This window comes from Felis catus, chromosome D4 (assembly GCF_018350175.1).
Source record: "Felis catus isolate Fca126 chromosome D4, F.catus_Fca126_mat1.0, whole genome shotgun sequence".
NCBI classification, from domain to species: domain Eukaryota; kingdom Metazoa; phylum Chordata; class Mammalia; order Carnivora; family Felidae; genus Felis; species Felis catus.
In genome coordinates, this window is record NC_058380.1 from 8,218,446 (window position 1) to 8,233,631 (window position 15,186).

Here is a 15,186-nt window from a genome sequence, read left to right on the forward strand (position 1 = left end):
CGTGACCAGTGGCGACAATATTTGGCAGTATTTCCATAGAGCATTTCCATCATTGCTGAAAGTTCTAGAGTGCCACATTGAGGTGGACAAAGACAAGAGGTGCTGTTTGATTATGATGGTTACCGGAACGCTTTCCCGTTTGCGAAGTCAGTCATAGTCACAACAATACTTCAAACAGTTAAAAACACCTCCCTTCCCAGTATTACCGAAGCGAATGTGGTAGCGGTCTGCCATATTGGCCATTTCATCGGTCCCCAGAGTCGATTTGGATGACCTGCCTTGGTGGAGGGTGTCTTCTGCTTTTCTGCTGTCAGTGACGTGTAGCCTTTTTTTTAGCTGAGCACTCCCTCAGTGAAGATAATCTACCGTGACAGAGGAAAGAGCATAATGAGGTTATGACTGGCCATTGCTATCAAACATACTCCATCACTGTAACTTAGTTTCTGTGTAACCTTGAGCAAGCTACAGAATCCCTTTAGGTCACAACATGTGTCTAATATAATAGTTCTAAGAATTAAACAAGGTAATATATGTGAGGCACTGACCGTGGTTTCTGGCACGTAGGATGTACTCAGTTAATATAAATCACGGAAATGGAAAAAAAGTGTTAAGACTTATTTTTTGAAAGAATGTGACTCCTCCCATGTTCCACGTAGTCCTGAAACGTCTATCAGAACACAGCATCCTTTGACCTGGGAACACCAGTATGGACTATTTAATCAGTTGCTGCTTACGTGCCCATCGTGATTTAATGGCTTACCATACGTTCCTATCAATATGGTAAAATGCCCATTAGGTTTCCTCTGCATGTGGTCAGTTTCCAGGAGATCGTGAGATTTAGATATTTACTGAGACTTTTTTTTTTGACATTATTTTTGATATCTTTCAATGTACCTGTTTTATTCAAGGTCTCAGCAGGAAGCAAATGGTATATCCAAAGGGAGATTAATTGAAAAAAATTTAAGAAGGGTCTGTTTCTAAAGGTGTAAACAGAGTTAAGAAAACCCGGAGGAATGGTGAAGCACCCCAGGACTAACAATAGTGAGAAGTCCTGAGCATCCCTAGGTCTGAAGGGGAAAGAGGTAAAAGCTATGGCCTTAGGAGATCATCTCCTTCCCCGCCTACCCCACCCCCCCATCCCCCGACCCAGGACTGTGGTCTTAGACCAGGAAAGCTGGCTTTGCCAAAACAGGGAGAGAGCAGAGGTTGTAGGGGAATGCATACTTTGAACTCAACTCTCTTTTTTCCTATCCTTGTGTCCCCTCCCAGTGTCTATCATTGGCCGAACCCAACTGGAAGCCAGAGTTTAAGGAAAGTGGTTAATGTAGTCCATTCAGAGTAGTCTTCCTGGGCACAGAGCGAAATGAAGAAGGATAGAAGGTAGATGAGGGGCAAATGGAGAAATCCTGGATAGCCTTTGCACATAGATTGAGATTTTTGCTTATGTCTGATCAGTTTATCGGCTATGTATTTGCTGATAGAAGCTATGAACACTCTTGTTTCACCTGAAAACTTCCCAGGTTTCTACAAAGTAAAGGCGATAAGAGTGAATCTGAATGGCATTGCTCTGAAGAGTCTATTTTTTTTTATCCGTTTAAAAAAGTGAGGCTATATAGTTTGGTTTTCTAAAAAAAAAGAAAAAAATTGTATTTACAGAGTTTGTCGTTGAGGGTCCTACAGAGAGTAAAAAAGAAACGAAAGGCAACATTTTTCCTGCTTCCCTAGACAAAGTCATTTCCTGCAAGACTGGTTTAATTAGTGCTGCACCCAGATGTCGAAGAACATGGGAGTTTGTTTTAGTGTTGACCTCTACCTACTCAAAAGGAAAATAATACTTGAGTTTAGAGATTTAAATGCTATAATTTACAAGTAAGCTCTCGCACGAAATGGACTTGAACTAAGTATCAGAAGGAAGCATTTAAAATTTGGCAGGGCAATAAAGATTTGAAGATTACAGTGGTTTCTTTTTCTGGAGAGACACAACTACCCGATGTTGATGGGATTTCTTTACAGGTCGCCGCTGTAAGTGCCTTTGCCCAGACTCTGCGAAGATACACGTCGCTCAATCACCTGGCCCAGGCAGCTCGCGCAGTGCTTCAGAACACTTCTCAGATCAACCAGATGCTCAATGACCTCAACCGCGTTGACTTTGCCAATGTCCAGGTACTCCGTTTCCTTTCAAAATGGGTCTTTTGAGGAAAGACGCCTCATTCTTCTTCATGAGGATCGTCGTATTTGTTTCCATAGTCGCATCCACGCACAGACGGCATCTATGTCCACACTGTCCTGCAAGATGAGAGTTTGACTTGGCCAAGACTTCACTGCTCCTCTGTTTTGTGGTTAAAGTCTGCTAAGATTTATAGTACTAGATGGGAACAGATGTCAGCAGGGTTTGCTAGATAGTTAATGGAGCAGGGACGCTCACAGTCCTTGAAATCAGGTAGGCAAGAGATTAAACTCTTTTAGCTACTAGTTGTGGGACGGTGGGCAAGTTATTTAACTGCTCTGGGCTTTCCCTTCCACACCTTATAATACCTACCTTAGATTATTGTTGACATACGTAGGAATACATGAAGACCTTTGCACCGTAACATACAAGAGGTGTGTGTTTTTAATAGTGCCCCACCTTGAGGGGCACCTGGGTGGTTCAGTTCAGCGTCCAACTTTGGCTCAGGTCATGATCTCACAGTTCATGAGTTTGAGGCTTGTGTCGGCCTCTCTGCTGTCAGCTCAGAGCCTGCTTTGGATCCTCTGTCCCCCTGTCTCTCTGCACCTCCCCCTCTTGTGCTCTCTCTCTCTCTCTCTCTCTCAAAAATGAACATTAAAAAAAAATAGTCCCCCCCTTGAAAGAACTAGGAAGACTTAGAAATTCTATTTCAGAGTGCCTGGTAAATATTTGTTCATTTGAAAGGAATTAGGTGCAAGATGTTTGACTGTTTTGTTCGTCCAAAAAAAAACGTACTTGAACATTGTGATCAAACTATTCACTTGTACTTTAAGGTACACTTAAAAAGACAGCTAATTTAGGAATATTATGAAATCCCACAAATAGTTTATTTCAGATACTAAGGTGATGAAACTAGTTGTTACCATGTAAAAATAGTACATTGCTCACTCAAAGTACAAGCAAAAAAAGAAAGAAATGCAGAAACTGAACATAATCAAAAACTTCTGTGCTTCAAGAGACCAGCAGAAAAAGTGAAACAACAACTGATAAGAATTGATGAAATTTTCTACTCCTGAAATCATTATTACATAGAAATACCTACCTACCTACTTACATACATACATTTGAAAAAAGAATTGAGAAGATTTTTACACATTATATATCTGATAAAAGAATTGTATCTGGAATATGTAAAGAGCTATTACAACCCAATAATAAAAAGATGGCCCAGGTAGAAAATGGGTGGCGACCTCCATAGCCATTTCTCCAAAGAAGATATACCAGTGGCCAACAAGGACCTGAAACGATACTTAACGTAATTAGCCACCACGGAAATGCAAGTCAAAACCACAGGAGATACTATTTCCCACACGCTAAAATGGCTATCATGAGACGGGTAATCACAAAAAGAATGAAGGGAGTTAAGGGTGGACTGTGCTACCCTAGGAAAGAGATTACGGATGAAAACAAGTAGTGCGAGAGGTCAGATGGAGGGCAAGATGAAGGGCACGCTTCTGTGGTCATGGTGAATAATCGGAGCCCTCACGCACTACTGATTGGAACGTACGATGAGCCCCTTTGGAAACGGTCTGGCAGTTTCTCAAAAGGTTAAACATGGAGTTTTACCAGATGACTTAGCAACTTCACCCATAGGTACCTACGGAGAGAAAGGAAATTGTGTCCACATAAAACTTGTCTGTGGACATTTGTGGCAGCTTTATTCACGTTTGCTGCATAAAAGTGGCAACAACCCACTGCCTGTTCACTCCTGAGAGTATAAACAAAGTGGGGCATATCCACCCAATGGAATATCATTAGCAATAATAAGAAATGAAGTTCTGATGGCTGCTACAGTGTGAATGAACCTTGGAAATATTATGCTAAGGGAAAGAACCCAGACACAAAGGACCACGTAGTGGATGATTCCATTTATATGAAATGTGCAGAATAGACAAATCTGTAAGAGACAGAAAGATCCATGACTGCCTGGATTTGGGGGACCGGGAATTGAAGGGTGACATAGGACACAAGAAGTGTGGGGTTTCTCTAGGGGGAAATGAAAACGTCTTAAAATTGTGACGGGTACACAGTTCTGTGAATGTACTACGGGAAGCCATTGAATGCTATACTGTACACAAGTGAATTATATGATACGTGAGTTATATCTCGATAAAACTTAAAGAAAATCAATACCTTGGGGTGCTGGTGGCACCCTGGTACCTGGTACCTGGGTGGCTCAGTCGGTTAAGCATCCAACTCTTCATTTCAGCTCAGGTCATGATCTCATGGTTAGGGATTTTGAGCCCCGCATCAGCCTTTGGATTCTCTGTCTGCCCTCCCCCCCCCCCCCCCCAGAATAAATAGATAAACTTACAAAAAATACTTTGGCTTAAAAATAAACCATTAATGACTCCCATTTCTTAGAAATTTTAATCCACAGTTCTGGTCTATTTTCGTTACTTAAATATATCAAAAAGTAGTATTTGGGCTTGATTCAATCTAAGGCATAGTAATTAGTTAAGTTCATTCTGACTTTGATGGATTGAGCTCAAACTCCTAGTTATGGGGAAAAATTTTTTTAAGATGTGTCTTTCTATATATCTATGTATTAACACATATAAATACACACATGCAAACATAAAACGTTCATAAGAGCAAACTGTCTCAGGTTTGCAAAGCCATTGACTTTACATAGTTCATTGAAATTTACATCAGCTGATTTTCATGAGAATAAGTTCATATTCCCTTAAAATTTATCCTACAATGTTTCTTTCAAATCTTCATTCAGAAAAGATACTTTAAAAAGTATCTTTAAAAGTTGAAGTAATAAGGTAACTTGTAGTTTCAAAAAGTAATGTAAGTTCAATAGCAGAAAATATATTTAAGAATGATTCCCCAGGAAAAATAAGATGAAAACAGGGAAGGAGACAAACCATAAGAGACTCTTAAATACAGAGAACAAACTGAGGGGTGCTGGAGGGGAGGCGGGTGGGGGGATGGGTTAAATGGGTGACGGGCATTAAGGAGGGCCCTTGTTGGGATGAACACTGAGTGTCATATGTAAGTGATGAGAATCCCTGGGTTCTACCCCCAAAGTCAAGACTACCCTGTATGTTAACTAACTTGAGTTTAAATAAATAAATTTAAAGGGAAAATAAGTAAAATAACATGCTTTTTGCATATCATTTAAAAAAAAAAAAGAATACTTCCCAATAATAAACAGCTGAGAAGGGTTTTCTGTAATATTTGTGCATCTGTAACCCTATGAAGTATTTATGCAAGTGAGTTCTTCTGGGTTATAACTGCCAACCTTGAGACCGTCTTTGCATATACATGGTGGGTTATACCTCCTCTCTTCTCATCCTCTGCCCACCAATTGAGGCTCCGTTTTTCCCTTCCTCTGCTTTCAGCTCCCAAGTTTTCCCGGGTCTGCGTGACAGTTATTAGTGCTGGGACGTGTATGCTCTACCCTCTACCCTCTATCCTCTTTCCTTTCCTCGGGGGACCAGGAACAACAGTGGCATGCCCTTCATGCCCCCCTACCCCTTACTTGGCACCCTCGTTTTAATCAGTTATCTCCTTCTTAGGGTGCTACATTCCGTCTCTACTCCCTTCTGGCTTTCCTTTTCTGTTTGGAGGTTTGCTGGGTTTTCCTAGAGTCCCCTGGAGTTCTCCTTCTTCTTCCGTTTCTCATTCCGATTTTATCACCCTCTCCTGTTCACCTGGAAGTTGTCCCTGCCCCTCCAAGATTGACCTCAGTAGCATGGACACCCGTGGGGGTGATGGCTCTTGCATCAAGGAGACTTTAATGTAAAACAGTGAGGTTACATTTCAGTGTAAATAACATAACGCTCCGAAGAGCTCGAAAGTTCTAACAGGTTTCCTTCAGGATATCCATAAATCTTCATCACCACTGCATTCCCGCCTAATTAAATCTTCTTTTCCTCATGCGTTCAAGATGAGTTTTCTACCACCACATTATTGATTTTCTGTTTCATTGAATCGATAGCATTACAATGGCACCGTTTTTATGTGTAAGTTTTCCATCTGCATTACGGGCAAGTAGGTTTGGTAGGTCGACCTGATGCGGTTTCATCGCATACGCTTGTGGTTGTTTATTTAAAAGACATTCTGATTGTGAAGCTACCGACTCCTCGTCATTTTGGATATAATTTATTTGTAAGTTGAGAACATCTCTAATGGTCACCCTTAGCTTTGGCCGTTTACAGAGTTGAAATGTCCAGATTGTTTCACAAGGGAATATTTACAGCGTACTCTGTTATCAGTATGTTTTCGATCTCCAGAGTGGTAAAATGGCGTATAATGTCATTTGAAAAGCCAGACAATGTCCTGTGGTTTTATTTGTCTGAGTTAGGTTTCAGTTCCCCATCATCCTGTCTTTCCTTACAGCTAACTTCCAAGTAGATAGTGAGCTTGAATTTATGGTAAGAAATGAAATGAAATTCCTCCAAAGATACCAGTGCGATATCCTCCCCTATTCTCAGGGCACAAACAAACAGAAAACACCCCCTCCTACAGTGAGTGTAGAGTTTCAGTTTTGCAAGATGAAAAAGTTCTGCAGATCGATTGCATAATAAAAAGCAGATGGTTGACACTCCTAGACTGCACTCTTAAAAAATGGGTAAGATGATATGTGTTCCGTGTTTTTCACCACAATTTTTAAAGTGCTTGGACATTAATGCAAAGAACCAAAACAAACTTCCCAGTCCTTTCCTTGATGCCTAAATCCTTCCCTGGGTACTCTCCAAGACTCTTGATATAAAATTTCCGAGTCATTTGACAGGGTGTGTTGAAGGAGCTTAGCTGTTCTTATGTAATTCTGTCATAAAGGAGTAAGTGCAGAATTTGCAAAGATAATAGTTTCAAGAGAGATGGTTCCATCGTTCTTCCTAATAGTAAAAAACTGGAACCGATGGACTTGTTTCTGTAAATAATAGCATATTCATGCCTTACAGCAAATTCAGTCATTCAACAATAAATATAGCTCTACATTTGCCTACATGGAAATTCAGTTATCATATGGAGGTTAAGTGAAACTAAGCAGGATCTCTACTAGAATGTATAATAGGATCCTTTTTTTTTACCCTAAGTATTTATATATGCATCAGCAGATATCATATGTGCAAAGTTTGAAAGGTTTACACATCAGCATGTTTTAGTTAGCTCTTAGCGTTGACATCTTAGATACCGTTAATATTTTTTTCCTTTGTGCTTGTTTGTATTTTCAGGTTTTTCTATAATTCTATCTTAGTGTACTTAAAACATTTGAAAGTGATACTTAGGAGGTAATTCTGAAAGACTTTATGGCTAATAATTAGGTAAGAGAAGGATAGGGGATGGTGTCACCTGTTGAGAATTTAGAAGAAACTGGAGGTCTCCCTGGGGAAATAAAATAAATTCAGTTTGGGCATTTTGTATTTGAAATGCCTCCCGGTTGAAATGTCTCTTGAATAGGTAATGTCTGTACGATCAGAAGAGACGCTGGAACCAGAGAATGAAGATTAGGGGTTTATTCAGCCGAAACTATCTATGCGAATGAACTTGTCCTCTGAGAGCTCGGAGAATGGGAGCTATAAACACCCTTTGCAGAAAAATACACACGTAATCACAATGTTTTAGGTGTAGAATTAGGACCTTCACAGACACCCCTCCACGGGAGCTTATCTCGAAAACATTATCTGCATGCAGTGAACCCGGCTTAAAAGTTCCTGTCACATTTCATTTCTCTGTTATATCCTGGGAACACGAGGCCCACATAGATTACGTGGGTTACTTGAGGTCAGTTTAGTTGATTTGCGCCCTGTATTAAGATCCACGTCCTCTGATTCTCCACCAAACGTTATATTACCAAATGATTATATTTCGACATTGAGAGTATATACTTTTTAATGTTAAAATACAGTATAGCCCTGGAAACGTCCTAAAACTTAGAGCAACTACTGAAACGTAGCTTTAAAAGTTCTTGTTCCCACAGCTGTTACCAACCATGAAACTTCCCAGTCAGAGCCAGAAGGAAAACCGTAGTAATCGAAATCCTTGGCAGGTAGATGTCTACATTTTCTCAAAAGTAGTTTTGTTTTTGCTACTGTTGTATCTCAGTTGTGTGGTTCCCAAAGCCTAAACCTCATACAGCACGTGTTTCCACCCAGTACCATCGAGTTCATCCGTCCGACTTACCCTAAATCTTCTCAAATGGATTGACTTTAAAGTTTTATCTGATTGGGTTGTGGGGGGCCGGGGCGGGGGGCGGTGAGGAAGGGAGAGAGAGAACTTTTGAAGGCAGTATAAAAACAATAGAAAGGGGGCGCCTGGGTGGCGCAGTCGGTTCAGCGTCCGACTTCAGCCAGGTCACGATCTCGCGGTCCGTGAGTTCGAGCCCCGCGTCGGGCTCTGGGCTGATGGCTCAGAGCCTGGAGCCTGTTTCCGATTCTGTGTCTCCCTCTCTCTCTGCCCCTCCCCCGTTCATGCTCTGTCTCTCTCTGTCCCAAAAATAAATAAACGTTGGGAAAAAGAATTTAAAAAAATAAAAACAATAGAAGGAAAGACTGCAGACTGTTGGCTCAGATTCTCTTTTTCGCGGGTGATCATGTATTTTATTTTTATTTTTAATTTTTTTAATGTGTATTTATTTTGAGAGAGAGAAAGCGAGCTGGGAAAGGGACAGAGAGCGAATCCCAAACAGGCTCCGCACCATCAGCGCAGAGCCCGATGCGGGGTTCGGTTCGATCCCACGTGCTGTGGGATCGTGACCTGAGCCTAGATCAAGAGTCAGGTGTAACCGACTGAGCCCGCCAGGCGCCCCCGGAGATCGCGTATTTTGATCCTTCACGCAGACCAGCTGACGTGGAAAAACCCAAGTCACGCTGTTGCGTGCACCCAGGCGGTGTTCGTTTCCTTGACAGCTGTTGTTCACGTTCCCAGTTCCTTCGGTGGCTTGGAGCCTTCGCGCTAATTTCCCGCCGTGCCCCCGGTTTGCGGGCTGCCGTTGGAGGAAAAGGTGTGGGGCTGAGCTTTCCCTCTGCTTTCTGTGTACCGTCCCAGGAGCAGGCCTCCTGGGTGTGCCAGTGTGACGACAGCATGGTTCAGAGACTGGAGACGGACTTCAAGATGACCCTCCAGCAGCAGAGCACCCTGGAGCAGTGGGCCGCGTGGCTGGACAACGTGATGATGCAGGCGCTGAAGCCCTACGAGGGGAGGCCCAGTTTCCCTAAAGCTGCCAGGCAGTTCCTGCTAAAATGGTCTTTCTACAGGTATCGTGCTCGCTTTTTCCCAAGCTTTATTCTCCACGCGCTGCGGATGCGCGCGCGCGCGTGTGTGTGTGTGTGCGTGCGCGTGTGTGCGTGTACCTGCTTCTCAGACAACAGACAAGACACGAGTGAAGGCTTGGGGTGCAGACTCCCCGTGGTGATGACCCTCCGCCCACCCCCGGTGATGCCAGCATCATGGGATCGCTCCAGGAGCTTTACGGGAATAATCTGTCAGGAGGAGGAAACCTCTTGCTCCCAGCCCTGGAGTTCTCACCTGGGGACGTCTCATAGCTGCAGTGTGCAGCGACAGAAAAGGGCCGGTGTCGTCCTCTCTGCTGCAGACAGGCATTATGTGGGCTTCTTTCCGGAAGACTTAACACCACTGGCTTGACTCTCTAGTGAGGTGATTTGCAAGCTGTGGTCCCTAGACCAGGAGCATCAGGAGACGTATTCGAAAAGCGAATTCTCAGGCCCTGCCCCCCAAACCGTTAGGATCAGAAACGGCAGAGCCAATCAGATAGGGAACAACAATCTGTGCTTTTATTTTTTCTTAACATAATTTATTGTCAAATTGGCTTCCATACAACACCCAGTGCTCATCCCAACAAGTGCCCTCCTCCGTGCCCATCACCCACTCCCCCCCCCACCCCCGCCCTACCAACCCTCAGTTTGTTCTGTGCTTTTAAAAAAGTCTTTTAGGTGAGTGTGATGTATGCTCACATCCATCTAGTTAATTTCTTAATTTTATCAGGTGTACAACCTGGCTGTGTGTTAGAATTAGTGTAAAATAAACAAAAATCTTACATACCTCCCCAAACCCTCCTGAATGAATCAAAATCTGGGCGGGTGGGTAATAGTGATTAGGGATAGAGGTGATGGGAAAATGTCTTCAGAAAGCTTCCTCTTGGTGATTCTAATGCATAGCCGGCTTAAGAACCAATAATCTAGTAGACCTGGAACCCCGGAAGAGAAAGCCCTTCGGATTACATGATGTATGACATCGAATGTTGGGATGAGTCGTTGACCATATGTCTCCTGCAAGGGCTAAAGGCAGAGCCTTGTACATGGGCTTATACACCAGAAATCCAGGGGATGAACGGAGGGATAGACTTGCATTTCGTAACATGAATTAGTTAAGTTATATTTCTGACCCTGGGATTTTTTTTCTACCGGTAGGAGTTTAGTGGGGTTTTTTTGCTTCTTTGGATGGAGATGCCCCCACTGCCTCGGGCGTGACGGCCATATCTACCTGGAGGTTTAGGTGGTTCCTGATTTAGATTCTGTCCTCCCATGTCGGTGTCAGAAAGTCGTGACCACAGGACATACCAGACTGGCTGCGGGCACACTGGGGTCGTCATGGTGATGAGTGAGTCCAGGGGTGAGTCCAGAGCTAGCTTTGCAGGGAGAAGGTATATAAATAAGCAACAGAGTTTAGGAACTGGTATACCTGTTAACCCGGAAGCCCACACCCTTTCGTTGTAACCCCCTTCATGAAGATGCCAGGCATCTTTGAATTATGTCGGCAGCTCCTTCGGCTCTTACCGGAAGCGATTTCTTTCTTTCAGCTGATTTTACTTGATTTCATCCAATTCTTACTTCTTAAGCTCAAGTAGTACCATAGATCCTTTATAGGTGCTTAATTACAAGTTAGCTTACTCTCACACCCTGAAAATGGTCTCATGTTTAGCCCAGGGTCCAACTCAGCAAAAGGAAGCCTGCCGGTTTTCTATTATGGTTGTCTTGTTTTTGGAATGGCGTAATTCCACAGCTCGGTGCCTCCTACATTGAATAATACCTTTAACCCATGTGATTTGAGAAGCGCTTTATTAAGATGTTGCCTGACTCCGTGACCCCCTGGCACGGTGCAGTAAAACCAGTGTTAGCTTAGATCTGGGTGTGAATGAGAAAAATGTTGACGAGGACTGTTGAAGTTTTCCCCGCTACGTGGAGAAGATTTGGAAAGCATTGTCACAGTGTCTCCAAGAAGATACAGCAATAGTCATAGTAATAGTAGAATTCCAAATTTTAATTTGAGAACATTTCTTAAGAAGGTTTCAGGTATTTTCCCATTTGCTTGTGACTTGACTTTTTTTATTCAAACATTTGCTTCTCAGAAACTCATACAGATGGTATATGTATTTCATGAATGATGGATGAAACCAGTTATACAAGCCAGTTATTCCAAAACCTATATGGCCAAAAGCCGGGTGCATTCTCTAGATCAGAAAAAAGCAAGGTGTTTTTTTTTTTTCCTTCCTAACTGCTTTCTTATGTTGTTATGTCAGACTTGCACTTACTCCTTCCTGTGGGTTTTTTTTTTCTATATTTAGTTGATATCGTTTTAGAAATATACCCCTGGAGCCTTCGTCTCCACAGAGATCCGTTGCAAGTATCTTGAAAGGAGAGAAAATTACTTACTTGTATTTCTTGTTCTCTGCAGAAATACAAACCCCGTAGACCATCACTTGTCTGCCCTCTGTCCTCCCTGAGTTGGGGATAATTGGCTTGTTATTATTAGACACTATTATGGGTATTATTTTCATTTCAAAAAGACTCAAAGGCGTAGAGTTCAGGAGCACAGAAGGAAAGGCATATTCAGACAGATGCATACCTCCTGCTTATAGGCAAAGTCCACAGCTTAGAAACGAAGAGCCCTTAAACCCGAACTGTTTTTTCGTGGGGCGTAATAACATACTGAGTAATGAAAACTGCATTCACAAACTATCAGAGAAGCGGAATTATAGAGTTTTTTTTCTTCTTCTTCGCAGTTTTGGCCTTGTAATAAGAGTTTGGCAGTCACACACACAGACCCTTGGTGTTCTGAAGTCAGTTAATCTGATAATTTCTCAAGGTCTCTGTATCTATTTACCTGCATACAAATGGGGAAGTGGGCTGGCAGAGAACTGTGACGTCAGCAGGTTGAAGCCTTGCTACAGACACCCTCTGCTCCAAATGGGGGTCTCTCCTTGATAACCTGGCTTGGAAGGACTACTCTTGGCTCCCCAGGAGGCGGGAAAAAATATTACCACCTTTCCTGGGCAGAAATGGAGAAGTTATGTGGGCCATTTCTCAGCTTGTGTGTTTTGTGGTTAACAGAACAGAACATTCCTCAGAGCTACCCTGAGAGTCATCCAAATATCCCATTTTTAAAGAACAAAATTTATAGCTCTGATACAGTGACTCGAAAGGGGGGACAGGGGATGTAGTTTGCTTACAACTGGACAATTTATAAATCTTCCAAAAAGTAATATTCTTTTGGAATCAACTGTAAGCACTGTTTTAAAAGAGAGTTTGCATGGGGGTCACAGGAGGGATGTTCTCCCTTTTCTTCTGAGGAAGGGTGTGATAGCTCCCCCAATACACAAAGAGGATCATTTGTTAGGGTCTGTGTTTCAGCGCCCAGACCGTAAGTCTCTCATCCATGACAAAATAATTAACTTGATAAGTCTGAGTGTACAAGAAGTTGAATTCATGGTAACTTAGCAACATGGAATTCACTTAGTCAGTTTTTGCAACATATCTTATAGAAGTCCGAGTCAGACAAAAAGTTTCCAACTAAACTGTTAAATGTGTCATTTAATACTTGGCCTGTAGGGCAAAGGCCCAACATAGAGGGGATACTAAAGTAGCATCGATAACATGATTCAACTGATTCTTTTCTAAACATGGGACAATAATTTCATGCTTATTGGGGCGCCTGGGTGGCTCAGTCGGTTGAGCATCCGACTTCGGCTCAGGTCATGATCTCTCGGTCCTTGAGTTCGAGCCCCGTGTCGGGCTCTGTGCTGACAGCTCAGAGCCTGGAGCCGGCTTCCGATTCTGTGTCTCCCTCTCTCTCTCTGACCCTCCTCCCCCGTTCATGCTCTGTCTCTCTCTGTCTCAAAAATAAATAAACATTTAAAAAAATTTTTTAAAAATAATTTCATGCTTATCAGCATTTTCTAAAAATCACTAGGTGTTATAACTGAAGGTCAGCGAATTGTTTTTAATTTTCCACCAGATTTCAGGATTATATGTGTATTTTATGCTGAAATAAGGTGACTGCCTAACTGCGCAAGATTTACAAAATACTCCGAATAAAATCCAAGGCTCTGTCCCGGAGACCCGACACGGACCAGGAGGTAGTGACCCCAGACCCATTGTATATTCTCTCTTTGCTGACTTTCTTCCGGCCACACTAGCCTCCTGGCTGTTCTTTGAACACATCAAGCCCGGGTCTGCCTCAGAGTCTTTTCATTTGTTCTCGTTTCTGCCAGGAAAGTTCACATGTTCTCGCTTGGCTCACTTCATTCCAGTTTCTGCTCAGTGATACCTTTTCAGAAAGAGTCTTACTGACAACCTAACTGAAATGCTCGTCCCCATGATTCTGTATTTTTTTATAGGATTTATTTTTTTTTTCCGATTTATGTTTTTTTCTTGATCTCCTGTGTCCGTAGGATTTACCTACCTTTATATTTTGTATCTGCTTGTGTTTCCTCAACTGTTTTCTCTTACCAGAAGGTGAGTTCTGCTAAAACCAAGATTTTGCCTAACTGGTTCTAGAATAAGACCATGGCACAGAGTAGGAATGCAGTAAACATCTCTTGAGTGGATGCAGGTAAATTCTCTTGGAAAAAAATCCGTGGACTCTGCATATTAGAGTATTATCAGAAAGCTACTTAGTGTGAATATTTTCCTTAGTCATTAACATGATTTCAGGGCTTTTCTATCTTAAGGGAATAAAGGCCTAAAATTTGAACTTAGAAATATATATTATATATAATTCATTCTCTATCTGTGATATTTATCCCTGCAAAGATTTATTGACATTCAACTGACTCAGAATTGGTTTTTTATATTTATAAAGTCATCTTTTAAAATTAACATTTTAAAAGTTTATTTTATTCATTTTGAGAGCTAGAAAGAGCATGAGCAGGGGAGGGGCAGAAACAGAGACAGACCGAGAGAATCCCAAGCAGGCCCTGAGCTGCCAGTGTGGAGCCCAACTTGGGGCTCGAACCCAGAAACCATGAGATCATGACCCAAGCTGAAATCAAGAACCAGACGCCCAACGAACTGAGCCACCCAGGCGCCCCATAAAAGAAGCATTAAAAAGTTTTTGAGGGGGGCGCCTGGGTGGCTCAGTCGGTTGAGCGTCCGACTTCGGCTTAGGTCATGATCTCGCAGTCCATGAGTTTGAGCCCCGCGTCAGGCTCTGTGCTGACAGCTCAGAGCCTGGAGCCTGTTTCGGATTCTGTCTCCCTCTCTCTCTGCCCCTCCCCTGTTCATGCTCTGTCCTTCTCTGTCTCGAAAATAAATAAACGTTAAAAAAAATTTTTTTTTAAATTTTTTAACGTTTATTTATTTTTGAGAGAGAGAGAGACAGAGTGCAAGTAGGGGAGGAACAGAAAGAGAGGGAAAATAAACATTTTTAAATGGAATCAAGGGGCACCAGGGCGGCTCAGTCAGTTAAGTGTTTGGTTTCAGCTCAGGTCATGATCTCGCAGTTCGTGAGTTTGAGCCCCACATCGGCCTCTCTGCTGACAGCCCGGGGCCTGGAGCCTACTTCAGATTCCCCCCCCGCTTCCCTTCCCTCTCTGCCCCTCAGCCACTTGCACTCTCTCTCTCAAAAATAAACATTTTTAAAAAATGAAATCAAGATGCACTCGCTTTGGAAAATATTTGAAATACTAAAAATAACAAGCACAGGTGCCTGGCTGACTCACTCAGTAGACCCAACGACTCTTGATCTGGGAGATGTAAGTTCGAGCC

General features: G+C 42.6%; 1 protein-coding gene across 13 annotated transcripts in view; it reads left to right on the forward strand.

Annotated features, from left to right (window-relative positions):
- RFX3 (regulatory factor X3) overlaps positions 1-15,186 on the forward strand; it is a 295,498-nt gene that overhangs the window by 244,999 nt on the left and 35,313 nt on the right. For all 13 annotated transcript variants that reach the window (XM_019815721.3, XM_019815723.3, XM_023243298.2 and 10 more), the window contains 2 exons: positions 2,014-2,163; positions 9,230-9,438. In XM_019815721.3, the coding sequence (XP_019671280.2) occupies positions 2,014-2,163; positions 9,230-9,438 (359 nt within the window). The remainder of the gene's footprint in view (positions 1-2,013; positions 2,164-9,229; positions 9,439-15,186) is intronic.